The sequence below is a fragment of the Salvia hispanica genome, chromosome 5 (assembly GCF_023119035.1).
Source record: "Salvia hispanica cultivar TCC Black 2014 chromosome 5, UniMelb_Shisp_WGS_1.0, whole genome shotgun sequence".
In the NCBI taxonomy this organism is placed as follows: domain Eukaryota; kingdom Viridiplantae; phylum Streptophyta; class Magnoliopsida; order Lamiales; family Lamiaceae; genus Salvia; species Salvia hispanica.
In genome coordinates, this window is record NC_062969.1 from 35,580,124 (window position 1) to 35,596,356 (window position 16,233).

The 16,233-nt window shown below is 34.7% G+C and overlaps 2 protein-coding genes across 2 annotated transcripts; both read left to right on the top strand.

Annotated features, from left to right (window-relative positions):
* Nucleotides 1-3,057: 3,057 nt before the first annotated feature.
* On the top strand, nt 3,058-5,625 carry LOC125187385 (red chlorophyll catabolite reductase). Its single transcript, XM_048083969.1, has 2 exons — nt 3,058-3,417; nt 4,905-5,625. Exons 1-2 carry the CDS (start codon nt 3,094-3,096, stop codon nt 5,514-5,516), a joined length of 936 nt encoding a protein of 311 aa, XP_047939926.1. The 5' UTR covers nt 3,058-3,093; the 3' UTR covers nt 5,517-5,625.
* Nucleotides 5,626-6,301: 676 nt separating this feature from the next.
* Nucleotides 6,302-11,965, top strand: LOC125191252. The gene is made up of 2 exons (XM_048088767.1): nt 6,302-6,456; nt 11,111-11,965. Exon 2 carries the CDS (start codon nt 11,134-11,136, stop codon nt 11,656-11,658), a length of 525 nt encoding a protein of 174 aa, XP_047944724.1. The 5' UTR covers nt 6,302-6,456; nt 11,111-11,133; the 3' UTR covers nt 11,659-11,965.
* The last annotated feature ends 4,268 nt before the right edge of the window (nt 11,966-16,233 follow it).

The window sequence follows — 16,233 nt, forward strand, 5'->3', positions numbered from 1 at the left end:
TCTGAGATAGCAGAGATGAGAAGGATACCATACGCTTCGGCAGTTGGTAGTCTCATGTATGCTATGCTTTGTACAAGGCCTGATATTTGCTTTGCTGTTGGCATGGTAGCAAGATATCAATCAAATCCGGGCCAAGGACATTGGACTGCAGTAAAGAACATACTCAAGTACCTTAAACGGACTAAGGACTATGTTCTAGTTTACAAAGCAGGCGAGCTATGTCCTTTGGGATATACTGATTCAGACTTTCAAGCTGATCAGGACTCGAGGAAATCTACTTCTGGTTATGTGTTTACCTTAGGAGGTGGAGCCGTAATTTGGAAGAGTGTAAAGCAGAAATGCATTGCAGACTCTACCATGGAAGCCGAATATGTGGCCGCTTCGGAGGCTGCAAAGGAGGTTGTATGGCTCAAGAACTTTCTTATGGACTTAGGTGTGGTTACGAATCTGCCCAAGAGCATCACCATTTATTGTGACAATTCTGGTGTTGTGGCAAATTCGAAGGAACCAAGAGCTCACAAAGCGAGCAAACACATTGAGAGGAAGTATCATATCATCAGAGATATAGTGCAGAGAGGAGACATACAAGTGGTCAAGATTGCGTCAGAGAACAACCTGGCAGATCCTTTCACTAAGGCATTGGCGGTCAAACCGTTCGAACGCCATGTAGAAGGAATGGGAGTTCGACTCGCTCGAGACCTCAACTCGCTTTCAGTATAAGTGGGAGAATTAGACGTAGTGCACATTTTTTTTGTATACTCGAAAGCTGTTTTGAGTATAAGTGGGAGATTGTTAGAGTTTGTATACTAGAAATCACCTTTCGAGTGATTGAATACTGTTAAAACTCTTATTTTATTTTCCAAAGGAATAAACAGATTATTTTTGTCATAATGTTGTTATGTTTTACATTTAATGGATGTTTATTGCATATTTAAATGTATAAGTAACTTAACAAAGTCTAAGTCTTTGTTTTAGTAGACCGGTTGTGGGCGTCGTTCACTTTAAGGTAACACGGTCAGTTCTAAACAAAGAAAAAGAATAATTTCACAACCTAGATAGGCTTAGACTACCTATCGTGAAAGGTTGCAATGTCAATCCGATTATTTCTAAGCCTTACCGAAATAAGATGACGTTGGTGTGGTATAGCACTGAATGGATCTAACAACGAGACAGTCTTTATGCTATCTACTGAAAGACGAGGTCTCGTAAATTATTTCTCAATCAATGTACGTTAGCATTGAGCATACGGTATTGATTATGCACTACTTTGACTTACCAAATGGTGCGGGTTTTTCGCAACCCAATAAGCCTGGTATATTGGGTAGTGGTGATTAATATCTAGCGGTGCTAGGATTGCTATTATGTTGAATCGTGCGCGAGGTGAGTCTCGTTTGATAACATCCTCAAGAGAAGCTTGAAATAAGGTTTTATTATTCGGAACCTAGCTAGTTGGAGTTTAATTACTCTATGAATAATAAATAAGATTTTCTTGTTGAGTCCTCTCTTGGAATAAATAAGATATTAATTAATTAAGTCCATAGCAGACAATAATTAATTAATGGATGTTTCTATCTTAAGCGCGGGAAATAAATATAAAGTAATGGAAACCCGAAGTACTTATAATTTCGGATTTGGATGGGGAGTGCAATATTACTTCTGTAGTGGCTGCTCGTAATATTCCAATTTTAAGCTTATATTAAATTGGGTTTAATTTAATTAGTAAAAAGCTAATTGGAGGAGCCCATATCCAAAGCCTTCCATAGATCCCTGTCTGGGCCCAATATGTGACTTATTATAAATAGGAGAATAAAGGAGACAGAAAATACACTTGATTTTATTCATAATTTTCGGCCCCCCCTATTCCTAGGAGTGGTCGAATTTTTCTCCTCGGTGGGAAAGGATTTTTGTCTTCTCTATTTAAGTCCTAGTGCGCTGGTGAGATCAGCCCACCCTGATATCAGTCCACAGTCCGGGAACCAGACAGAAGATCCGTGGTTTTGTACTAAAGATCTTCACGTGGAGAAGGCGCTAGCTATCTTCGATTCTTTGGAGAATCATCAAGGTATAATGGCTAAACCTTAGAAAAGCATGTTTTAGGTTTCAATTAATTTAAAGCATGTCATTATTTGAGTTATGAGTATGATACATGTGATAATTACGCGAATAGAATTTGTCTAAATAATCCGCTAAATAGATCTGAATTATTATGTAATTGATTTATGTGAGCGCTTCCGCTGCCAACCCCTTCAAATGGTACATGTTGTACTACCCGTCCATCTGCCCCCATCCAGACCCCACGGGTACCGTGGGTGTCTGAGACCCGCTCGTCGCCGGAGTAAACTAGTTGTTGTTGTCCATCTCTCGATGTTGCTCTTGTACAGAAATTTAGATAGAGAGAAAACTCGTTAAAACAAGTGATGCAAATGAAAATGACGTGAAAATCGCGAATATATAGTGTTTCAAAAATTTAAAAAAATAAATAAATAAAAATTGCGTTGGCCGATCACCAGCCTGCAATGGCGGCCAGTGCATCGGCGAGCGCATCGGCCAGCGCCTTCAAATCGGCGTGCGCTCGCTAATGGCTAGCCGATTCGGCGCTCCCCGGTTGCAGTAGTTCGGCTAGCCGACCGGCTAGCGCCGCGAATCGGCTAGCCGCTATTGGAGATGCTCTTAGGAATTTGGTTATGTACTGTAGAGAGATAGTCGTAGAAGAGAGATGGAGTAGCAATTATTCTTCAATGGTACCTTAATTATTAACTTAAATTAGTGAGGTTAATTTTGACCATCATAATTTTATCCTTAGTCGTAACTTGTTATACCAAACACTTAAATAAAATACTTCATAATTATCTTCATAAGTATATCTACAAACTTAGGCTAATTTATATTCTCAAAAAGCCCAACACTCTATCGTTTTTCATGGCCCAACATAAAATTTTAGATTATCTACCAAGGCCTATTACCAATTACCAATTATACAAAAGGCCGAAGCTCGATTTCTAATTATGGGTGCAGGAATGAAATTATTTAAAGATGGATTATTTTTTGAATAAAATAAATATTGATAGCTGATTATTTGGATGAACATTTTCTATGGCTGTCATCTCACCAAATTTTAACAAGTGGTTGGAACATTTTCCGGTGATTACTACTCCAAAAGTCCGGTTTTCAGGTTCAAGAAGTAAAGTCCGATGCTCAAATTCCATGGATTCCGGCAAAGCAAAAATGATGGAATTCCCTTATGCATCTGCTCCCATCAAGAAGCTGATGGTGGAATTGCTTTCCACTGTGGATGACAAACTTGGATCCTCGCTGCACCCCACTTCTACACTACCCTCTCACGCTCAACATTTCGGGAATTCCGCCGGCACCGCCCAAGCTTCACTCCACCTCAGATCCGGCCTCCCTTCTTCTCAGGTGTCCTTTCCTTTTTCTTTTCCTTTTTTTTAATTTTTATTTTTTACTTCTACATACAAAATCAAGATTTTTTTAATTGAATCCCTTAAAAATAAACCACATTTTTCATTATGAAAAAAAAGCATGGGTCACTTTCTCACTAATAATATTCCATTCATCTTTCTACTCTATCAACTTTGAATTAAAATATCATTTCAAATGTGGTCTATTTTAGAGAGACGAATGGAGTAAATGTTATCGCTCCCACTCAAGATATTCATATTCTTAAGTGACACGATATTTTAGGAGGAGTTGTTAGGTGGATTTAGCAAAAGGTAGTCGAATGTTGTAATGAACAGAGAGGAGAGAGTGATTTATTTCTAACTATAGAAAGTTGACTTATTGAGCGGGACAAATTAAAAAGGAAAGATGGATATCTTGAATGAGACAAGGGGTACTAATAATACTACATCCGTTCCACTATAGAGTCCTATTTCGCTATTTTTGTCCGTCCCATAATAAGAGTCATATTTCACTTTTACCATAAATGGTTTATAGCCCCCACAGTCCACCAACTTATTCTCCTCATATTTTATTATAAAACTAATATTCTCTTCGTCCTATAATAGATGTCACACTTTCCTCTTTAGTTTGTCTCATAAAAGATGTCACATTTCCTTTTATGGAAAAAGTCTCTCACATTAATATAAATATACTATTTTATCTCTCCATCTAACACACAAAATAACATCTTCTAAAATCTCGTAATATTCTTCAAATGTGCCATCTACTATGGGACGGAGGGAGTATATATAAGCTAGACTCATATTCTACTAATTTATTCAACTCATTTTTCTTTACATTTCTGAAAATCTGTGTCATAATCAAATAGGACTCCTAGTATGGGACATAGGGAGTATTCCTACTGTGGACAGAGGGAGTATCACATACTAGTACTAAAAAAAGAATTGAAACTAGTAGTACTAAATTAGTTTGAGGGTGGAACATGAGCTAAATTCAACTGATCTATTTATATATATGGACTTCAAATTTAGGACAGTTTGATAGAAACCTAGGCAATTTAAAGAGTTTGTGGTGTGATGTTGGCGAAATAAAGGGTTAGTATCAATGTAAAGAGAGAAATATTTAAACAAATCTTATTCCTATGACCTCTTAGGGTCATAGGTTTAGTATTTTACAACGATCTCTGTCATATTATAAATCGAGCATTTATATTTCGGCATGAGAAAATAGAGAGAATGATGTTTCTATTCTTCGAAATGTGTTATTTAGAGTGGGACATCCTAAGAAGGAAAATGATTCATTTAGTGTGGGACGGGAGTATGTATCTTCTGCTTACTGTGATTGAGCCATTCACTCTATTGCATATGTGGCTTAGTAGCGAAAATATTAGAGATATATTTAAGCTGCGTTTTAGTTACACATTCTAACCTGATCATATATAAGCTGAGCTTCAATTACACATTCTAAATTTAAACATGTATCAGATTGATTTGATATTGGGAGGTTGGATACACTGCAAATTGCCATCAGGTGGAGCTCTCAACATAACGACCCTCTCGGCCTACTTGACATCTTCGACTGACGCGCCACACTTTCTGCTGGACCTCATCCAGAGCAGTCCAACGTCCCTTGTGCTCATCCTTGATCTGATGCCACGAAAAGATCTTATCCTCTATCCCGAATACCTCAAATACTACTACGAAGATACACAGTTGGACAGACATAGGCAACGCCTTCAAGCGCTGCCAGAGGTTACACCTTACTACTCTCCATCTCTTTACATACGAGCTGTTATTTCTCCAACGGCTATTCTAGTCACCATAGACGCCGGGGCTAGTGAATCCAAAAGCATAGAACAGATAATTGAAGATGACATTAGTCCAATTTCCAAGGACTTGCTGCATTTTTGGGCTGAGTCGTGTGCTTGTTCAGCGAGGGAGGTGGATGCATCTGAGAGGGCGTATCTAGCCGAAAGGGATCGAGTGATTAAGAACAAAACTATTGAGGTGGATCTTGGCTCAAGTCTTCCAAGGCTGTTTGGGCAAGAAGTAGCTGATAGAGTGTTGGATGCTCTAAAAGAATGTTACAATAAGTAATCTTCTTTTCTAATTTGTCAATATGGGGAATTCAGATATTCATATGCATTTGTAGGAAGTGTGGGGCTATGTAGTAATCACTATATATCTAGTATTTTAGATTGTGTGATGATGCATGATCCATTTTATTGTTTTTAATACTAATTTAAACTGTGAATTAAATATAAGAGGAGTGAATTATAAAAATGATCTATAAATTTTGCTATTTGTATCTTTGTGGGCTGGATTTTAAAAATAGAGTGAACTACGTAAATTATTTCCGATCTTTCACTTTCGCATATAAATAACATTTTTGATACCTATAAATCACATTTTTGGTATCTGATGCAATTTTCATCCTAAAATACCCTTTAAACAAATTCATTTTTCTATTTGTGTCATAAAGGGTATTTTGGGCATTGATAAAACTATTACCAAAAGTGATATTATAATATCTTCTCTCGTTCTCCTAACTCATTATACTATTATTATTAATCAATATAAATATTATTATTTTGATGCTATAAATTAATAATTTATTTATATTAATATCATTTAAATATACTTAATGAAAGGCATTTGTGTACTTTTGTAAATCTCACTAATTTTGTGTGCTTTCCATCATGCAATTTAATATAGCAGGAGTACGAAAAAGTAAAAATAAAGTTATTTCTATATTAAAAAATAATTTATTTTTAATAAAATAATAAAAAAAAATTATTTCATTTCTAATCGGAAATAGAGAAAGCAGCAGCTCTAATTAAATAATGAAATTAACAATTGAAAAATTTATTGGTAAATTAGCAAATTAAACCAAATACAGATGAGTGCAGAGTGCAGAGTTTTTCAGAAGTCTGAATAAAGTCGGCCGCCCAACCAAACTTGCAGCAGACCACGCCGGCACGCCTTCGCGGGTCGACTAAGGAAGAAGGTCAAAGCAATTGCTCCCGCGGCCTTGAAGGTATTCGTCTCTTCCCTGATAATTCTGCTGAATTATTGAATATAGATAATCAAACGAAAGAGGAAAATTCCTTGAAACGAACTCGACGAAATAAGATTCGACTTATACCAAAATTCGAGGGCTCTCTGCAGAGAGGAATTCATAATTTTGATGACTATTACATATTGTAATCTAGAAATGGGGCGTCAAACCCTCGAGCATTAGCGTCGAACGAATACTAATCTGATAAACTAAATTAGGATAATTTCTGGCGATGTGATGATTCCAATACTGTTTTAGATCGCATTATGCTGTGTCTCTCATCTGAGTATATAAATATAGTGCAGTGATTACATTAATGTTTTTTTAGCACAATTAATCTAACGTTTTGCTTATATTTTGGCGTTTGGATATTTTCATGTTTAATCTGGTAAGTGGGGGCATGATTAGGCGTGGTTAGCAAGTTTTAGTTGTAAATTTTTGATGAGATGGGTAACCTGCAATAGCTCGTAAACCATAAGAGAGAAATGAGGTAAACCACATTTGAAATATTAGGTGAAACAAGCTTGATCTAAAAGTTTTTAGTGGGATTCAATCACAAATACTAGTGCACACAAAATCATATACACAACATACAGTCACACTGCATGTTTCTAAATTTCTATGGAGATCATTTGCAGAAGTATTGGAAGACATTCCATTGGTTTATTGAATATGATCAAGATTGGCTTAACTCTGCAGTTATGCTATGCCCTTCAAATCATTCTCTTTTCCAAAAATTAATTTCTGTGGAATTGTTTGCTAATTTTATGTCAGTTGAAGTATAATGATATTTAACAATTTAGTGTTGGGAGAAGTTTGACCGTTGATTTGTGGCAGCTTATGTATTTATCTTCTAAAGTTAGTTTTGTTGCATTTTTCTGGATTAGTTTCAGCTTTTCCTTGAACAAAGTGGAAAACTGCTAGATTGAGTTAGAATTCGTCATATACAAATACAATGTAGCCTTGGGCAATGATGCATTTTATTTTCACAAAACAACACAACCACGCTAGACATATTTTCTTCAACCAGGGATGAAGTTTATATAGCTTGACTAAGTAGTACTACCTCCGTCCACCAAAAGTAGACATAGTTGTGTATGGCACGGGTTTTAATGTGCAATTGTTAAAATAAGAGAGAGGGGAAAAAAGTAAGGGAAGTAGTGTTAGTGGATTGTGGGATCCACATTATTAGTAGTATTTAAATGTTTAAAACTTTCCGATTGAGAAATTGGTCTGATTTTGGTGGACGGCCCAAAATGGTAAAACTGTGAAGGGTTGGACTTCTTCGTGAAGAGTTGTGAGATATTATTGTTTTGGACTTCTTCGTGAAGGGTTGTGAGATATTGAGAATGTGCAGGTGTTAATTCCAAGTATTGATTATGATAATATTCCAGAGCATACACTGGTAAATAGAGATTTGGAATGTCTAATTAGAAGAATAGCTTCTTTACCCACAGTGGTTTTGTTGAAATCCTAAATAGAGAATCAGAGATAATCAAACAAAAACAAAAGTTGAAGTAAGATTTGACTGATTACATGTTTCTAGGGGTATCTATTTTTATCGAGACTGAAATATTTTCCTTCAGTGTTGCATGTTGTAACTGAAAAATGGGGTGTGAACCCTAGGGATTGACGACTGATAAGGTAGGAGAGGTTAGAAAGTTATAATGCTTGATTAAGCAGAGGTTCGGCCATATCATAGTAGCCGTGCCTTATAATATATTGGCAATACATTAATGATTGATATAATTGTTTCCTGATTCTTATCTGATTGATGGTTGCAGTTCCCATTCATGTTTAAAAGTAAATTTAATGAAGGTTTACGAGATGTAGAGTAACTACTAACTTAAGTTGGGAGTATTTCATAAGAACACTGAAAGGGAGGAACATCATCAGAATATATAAACTTTGCTTTCAAAAACCTAGTATATGGTTTGGACCTGGAATAGATTGCATTATTTTTTAATCATATTGTTAATGTTGTCTTAAGTTTCCTTGAATCATATGAAAGAACAGAAAATCCTGAATTTCTCTTTAGATTGGCTAATATATGAAAGTATAGTTGTATATTTCATACTCATGTCTTATGTTATCCGTATCTAATTCATGAGAGCTTAATTATGGGTGAAACTTTCACTTTGCATATCCATATTGGCATATAGAGGAATAGTTGGCTCAAAACATTTTGTTTATACCTTATTCCAACTAGAAAATTCAAATTTGGAATAGTTATCTTCAACTATGTGAGAAATGTATTTTAAGGTTAAAAAAGATCAACTAAGGCAGTGGAATTATTCATGGGAAATCGGTAATATGGTGTTACAGTTTATCAAGTTCAGTTCATTTAACATTTAAGGTTCATAAGGAAATGTGATATGGGCAGCTACACAAACATAAGTGGTCTATTATCTGCAATTGATAGATCATGGGTGTTAGGAAAGTCCCCAAGATTTTCCAGTCTTTAGTTTTTTGCAATGAATTAAGGAACCTATACATCTAAAACTTAAGTAAAAATTGAAAACTTTTCTTCTATGAATATGGAGAAACCACCGATTCTCATCTGCTGAACTGGAAAATAAAGATTCAAGAGAAATACTAAATTACGGGTGTTTTTGGAGACTTAATCATGCACAGTAGTAAGGCTGATATTCTTTAGAATTTGAAGTATAATACTCCCACCCCCCGTCTACGAAAAATAGTCCCATTTTTCCATTTTGGGGTGGCGACGAAAACAGTCTCATTCCAAAAATAGAAAGTTTCTCTCGAACTTAGCCACCTCTCTCTCTCATACTTTACCCACATTTTCTCCTTCTCTCTTACTTTACCAATTTCTCATTAAAACCCGTGCCATCCATACATGGGCCTATTTTTCGTGGATGGAGGGAGTATCATTTTTATGTGTCTTTGTTGTTTCATAATGCTTTTTTCCACATTCTGTAAGGATGTCCAAATATAGGGTATTCTAAGAGATTGAATCTGATTGCTAGTTAGTTAGGTATATCTTTTAATCATAAAGGCATTTAAATACGCTCACTAGATATTTCAGCAAGCAATAGATTCTCAGCCTTGCAGGCAATCTCAGTTATCTAAAGATGACAGAAATGTTGAGCTAAATAGATGTTTCTGGTAATACTAGTACTACTATTTTTCCTCCTAGGGTATACCTATTGGTTCTTGTGACCTATGTGAGAAACCAACTGCCTTCGTAATCTCGCTGTACATAAGATCTCTGAGTTTTACCCACATAATAAAAAGCTGTTCTCCAGAAAGATGCATATTCGATGATCGAGAATAACCCATAGATATTTTTCTTTTGTAAGTATCTTTCTATTGCAAACATTTCTCGTTTAGGCCTAAAGTATTTACAAATGTTACCTCTTGTAACCTGTAACATAATCTCATACTTCCTCAGATTTTCTTATTGAAAACTTTGAGAAACTGTTAATTTCTTATTTTTTTAGAATTCTTATACGTAAAATGCGTACTAATAAACAATTGAATAACTATTCTTATGATTAGGTCAATAAATGGATATGGTGATCTATATAGGTCTTTGAGATCATAGGATATATAGATAATTGGTTTAGTGCCAGTCATCACAAGGCATGCTTCTTGAATTGTTACTAAAGGTATGCATCTTCACTTGATTTTGGAATTTCTCATCAACCAAGGGATTACTGGAAGTCACGCAGCAAAAAAATCATACAGGCAAAGTTAAATTCCTTAATCCTAATGTCCTAGATTATATCCACTACCTTATACAATTATTTAAGTTTCTCATGTCTTCAGCTGTCAGTGTCTAAAAAAATTGGGCGTGCTTTATTGGGACTGAAGTAATTACTATACTATGAATCTATGATAGCTGTGGCCTTATATAGGATATCTGCAAAATTTTCAATTGTAATTCGGAATGGATAATCGGCAATGCAATATTGTTTGATTATGTACCTTCCCTTTCTTTTTACCCATATTTGGGGCTAGACTTGCACACACTTAAACTATTGGACCGTGTTTACGTTTCTGAACATTACTGTGTAATTGGGTGAGGACTTCTACTGCATTTGCTTGATAAATTAAATTCATCAATGCTAGGGAAACTCACATTAATCTTTATTATTGTCAGATGCCCCTGTTTGTTGGGTAGATCTCCACTTTGTACTAAAAATAGGCAAATTCAATTCAAATGACTATCCACCTGCGCCCTATGCTTTAAAGCAAAATCTTCTGTTAAGTTCTTTATGATTTGTTCATAGGGCTGCTTTTAAATATTAGGAGATTGAAACAAAGTGGAATGATAGAATGGAAATAGAGTATTAGAGAACTGCATCAGCAGAAGTTGCTGAAAATTAATTGCAGTAAAGATGTGAATATTATATGCAGAAAGAGTGCTAACAAAGTAGGTGACACGAGAAAGTTGGAATTTTTTGCTTCTCGGACGTGATTATGGCCATGAAATCTATCATGTGCTTGTGATTAGTCATTTTGATTGATGATAGAATCCTAATTGATATCCTCGGATTCTGGAATCTACTAAACCATTCCCAAGTTAGGACAGTGAGGTGGAACCATGAATGAAAATTTAATTTCCAAATATTTTTTTTGCTTGTTGGAATAAGTCTTGTGTATATTTCAGGAGATAAAGAAGCATCTGGCGTCATGGATGAATCATTCACAGTTCAAATCAGCAGCAACTTAGTTAAAAAACTTCTCAATAACGATGAGGTGGTAAAGAAGAAAACCAGGAGGCCCACACCAAAAATTCCCAAAGAACCACAAACGAAACAGCTTCCTGATGATTCCGAGGCACTCAGAGGCCCTTCTTCAACCGCATGGCCAATTCAGCCTCCTCTTTACGTGCCACCACCACCTCCTTCACACAAAACTCCAATTCCAGAGTTAGAGGCCATTCGGTCTGTCCTTGAGGAGAGTGAGAAAGTCGTGGAGAGGTTGCATAAGCAGGAGGAGAACATGTTACAGGAAGTCACTGAAAGAGCGAAAGATCTTCATGACAAAGAGTTCAAGCTTCCAAATAGCAAGCCCATGCCTTGTCTTGATGAGAAGGATGCATGTTTGAATTGCTACAAGGAACATATCAAGGACCCTCTAAAATGTGCCCAATTGGTCAAAGATTTTGCAGATTGTGCTCGCACAGCTAGGCAGCAAGCCAGTCACAGCAACTAGCTTCTCAGCACCAAATATTCGGCAACCATAAAATATTTTATGGTCCATGTTTCCTTGGATATGCCTTGAAACAGTTGAGTACTCGTTCGTGAGTGGAGAATGCAAGGTTTCGATGAGTTGTGACTGGTGGAAATTCATACCCAGGAGCCATGTTTTAAATTATGGATGACTCCTATGTTTCCATGGTTGTTATTTTCTAATGATTCATAACTGTGTGATCTTGTTAGGTAATCTTGGAAGACTGACTCATCCATTTACTGGAATTACCAAAAAAATTCGAATAAATTCATCACCATGTTTTCCTTCACTCCATCAAGGATTCTTTAGTTTTTTCCAAGTTCTTTTATTTCAATTTTTTGAACAAATTCTGTGGCCAGGTCAGAGGGGCTTTTAGGCTTGTGGTATTAACTACTCTTGGTAGTTCACCAATTGTGGTGCGAAATGTTTCACTGCTTTATTTGGAAATTTGAAAACTGAAGAGAGAATAGTCATTACGTTGATGCCATTTTAGAACTAAAAATTCAAGGATTCGTCTAATTTTCAAGATTAATATCAAATAGCAACTCAAATTCTACTACTTTCTCTGTTCATCATCTTATCAATAATTTCACTTGAAATTAAATTCCCTTTGATTATTTTTTTGTCCACTTAAATGTAACATAATTAGTTCTACAATCTTTGTTGGCATAAAAAATTTAATAAGTTGGTGCTGAAATTTAATAGTAGTAGAGTAAACTAGGGGTGGCGAAACGGGTTACCCGCGGTACCCGCACCCGACAAGTCGGGTACCCGTACCCGATTTTAGCTAAATTGATTGTCCCAATACCAACCCCGTGATATACCGGGATTACCCGATACCCGTGTCGGGTATTCCGTACCCGGCATTGCGGGTACCCGTACCCGACCCGAAATTCGAATAAAAAAATTGAAAACCATAATAATCGTCTATGTTCCCTAATTTACTTAATTAATATTGATGGTAAACTTTGAATAGATTAAGAATAAAAGTGAGGGGACTCTATAGCTAGTTCCGATGAGTTTTCAATTGTATGTTCGTCGAAATATAAAATGTTTCAAAAGAACTCTTAGAAACATTTCATTTTCTTCACTCATTTTGGAAAAATAATAATATATATACTATTCTCTACATTATTATCTCTCTTACTTTATTTTTTCACCATTCTAACTATTTATTTTTAATTTTTCAAAATGAATGTGTATATGGCTATTATTATTTAACTATTTATTTTTTTCTCTAATTTAACTATTTGAAACGCCTCTATTAATATGGAATGGATGGAGTATTAAAAATGATATATGACTCTGATACTAATAATAACGGATATTAACGGGACTAACGGGTATACCCGTATGGGTAGTGGGTATACCCGCTACCCGCAAAACTCTAAAACACACTACCTGATCCCGCCCCATTTCCCGTTATCGTTGGATATCGGGTACCCGATACCCGGCGGATAGCGGGTCGAGATGAGAATTATCCATTACCCGCTACCCATTTTGCCACCCCTAGAGTAAACAATAAAATCGGTGTTGTTTGCAGTGTCCGAACTTTACAAATATCATTAACGATCCCTGGATTTTTTTCTTTGCACATTTTTAGTCCTTTTGCATTTTATTCATTTTTTTCAATTTAAAATACCCCCAAGCCATGAAGGGTATTTTTAACTTTTTTTTTTATCAACTCAATGATATTGACACACTTTAATTTCTATCTTTATTTTGCATTTGAATAGTTTTCTTTTCTACACTTTCATTATTGACTCACAATTTATAACTCTATCAATCTACTTGCCAGACTCACAATTTATACCTCTATCACTCTTGCCAGAATGAAATTGAAGTAGTTATACGAGCACTGAACTAATGCATTTGAATAATTTTATTTTCTATACTTTCATAAACTTTTTTTTATGGGTGAACTAACATAGTACCTGATCTTTCACTTCCGCATAAAAATGGTACCTGATTTTTATTTTATATCGTTTTTTAACTCAAAAATCACATTTTGAGTACCTAAGGTTAATTTTCACCCAAAATGCCCCCTAAAATTCACATTTTCACATTTTTGCTATGGAGGACATTTTTGAGCATACACGAAAAGAGAACCTAAAATGATATATATATCTTCTCTATCTTTCTCTTATATACTAGTATTATTAATAATTATTATTAATTATTATTATTATTATTATTATTATGTTATAAATTAATATTTAATTTATTTTTTAATACTACGTATAATTCAAATGATGTCATATTTAATTATAGATATAAATTTTAATTATATTTAATATTATTATATTATTATATACTACTAATTTGTAATTAATAAATAACTATAAGATATTTATTTAAAATATGAATCATATAATATTAAATAATAATAAATATTACTTATTATTTTATCTTATTAATAAATAATATATAATAAATTATATTTATAATGTACAAAATGATTGAATATTTTTATTTAGGTGTTTTAGTCCCGAAATGATGTAAAATAATTAAATTAAAAATATTTCAATTAATTTTATTATTTTAGACAATTGATTTCATTAGGTGTTTTATCCTTAATTTGTATTATGAATGTTAATTAGTTGTATGTATAAAATAAAAAAAGAAAAGAAAAGAAGAAGATGAAGAGAAAAAGAAAGAAGAGGAAATAGAAACTAAGAAGAAAAAAAAAGAAGAAAGGAAAGACAAGTAATCACATGTTTGGTACTATGTAACTAAAATTTCCAAAGATATCCTTTATGACTCAAAAATCACATGTTTGGTATCTATAGTTATTTTTGTCACGAGGTACCAAAAATGAAAAAGAAAAATAAAGATCAAATACAATTTTTGTGCCAAAGTGAAAGATCTGGTACTATTTATGTAGTTCACTCTTTTTTATCGTTACTAATAGGGATATTGGTCCCTAAAATCATAAACTTTTGCCAAAAATTTGGTATTTCCCACAAATTTTAAAATTGATATTAAATATCACAAACTTTACATTTTATTTCTTATTTTACATGACAGGTCAATCAACATATCCAACAAACTTATGTGCATTTTTTAAATCTTAATTGGCACAACTAAATCCATGTGGTTTTCTACGTGACTTTTTATCCTATTTATCACGAACTTAAAAATTGGTCTTAAATATCATTAATATTTCACAGTTGTCCACGTAGAATAAGTTTTTCGCCAAAGATGTTGGATTGAGAAATAACAAACAAAATGTAAAATTTGTTATATTTTAGACTAATTTTAAAGTTCGTCATATCCATCTTTCTTTATCTCTCTACTTTAATACTTACACCCACCTTTTCTCTTCAATTAAACACTTTAACCAATAACTCCTAAAATCCCGTGCCGGCTAAGCAATGTGTCATCTTAGCCGGGACTAGGGGTGAGCATTCGGGTTTCGGTTCGGTTTTTTGCCAAAACCGAACCGAACCGAAAAATCGAATTTTATTGAAAACTAAAACCGAACCGAAACCGAATAACCGAAAAACCGAAATCCGAAAAACCGAAAACCGAATTACAAAAACCGAATAAACCGAAAAAGACCGAAATTCTATAAGATTTTTAAAAAACTAAAAAAGCTAAAACCAAAAAAATAGAAAAATTGATTTTCATCCATCATCAAGAACAACCAAAAACCGAAATAAAAAAAATTTAAATTTCATTATTAACTAATCTAATCAAAATGGGTACGCATGAACTCATCAACAATAATTTTCCACAATTTCCACAAAATGAGTACACACTAAACAGTAAACTAATCAACAAAAATCTTAAATTTCCATAATTTCAAGCTGGAGCTGGAGAGATTTGCATTTAGGGAGATGCCAGATCTGGAGTCGCCTGCGTGTAGGCTGGATGGCGGAGGTTACCGGCAACGGTGTGAAGCTGAAGGCGAGTGCAATAGCGTGGGTGGACAGCTCACGGCTGGAGGCTTGGAGGTGGAGAGATTTCTGGAGATGGAGGCAGATTGGAGAGCTTTCTGGAGATTTTTGTTGAGATTTTTGGAGATGGAGGCAGATTGGAGAATTTTCTGGGGATGGAGGCAGATTGGAGAAAGATGGGAGTGGAGGAAGAAGAGTAAGGAGTGGAGGCGGAAGTGGGTGGGGAGTTTATTTTTTAGGGTTTAGTTTAAATATATAGTATATTAATAAAATTCGGTTTTTCGGTTTTTTTTTTCGTCCGAACCGAACCGAACCGAAAAATCGAAATTTTCAAAATTCTAAAATTGAACCGAACCGAAAAACCGAACAAACCGAACCGAATTTAAAATTTTCGGTTTGGATCGGTTCGGATATTCGGTTTTCGGGTTTTTTGCTCACCCCTAGCCGGGACGGAGGGAGTAAAAAAGATAATGGAATGTGGATTCTACTTTTATATACTCCATTCGTCCCGTTTAAGATGACATGTTTTCCTTTTTAGTTTGTCCCAACTAAGATACATATTTCATTTTTAGGAAACTATCTCTCTCCAATTAATACACCCAACTATTTTTTCTCACTCTTATTATAATATTCATCTTTCTTTCTCTCTCTATTTTAA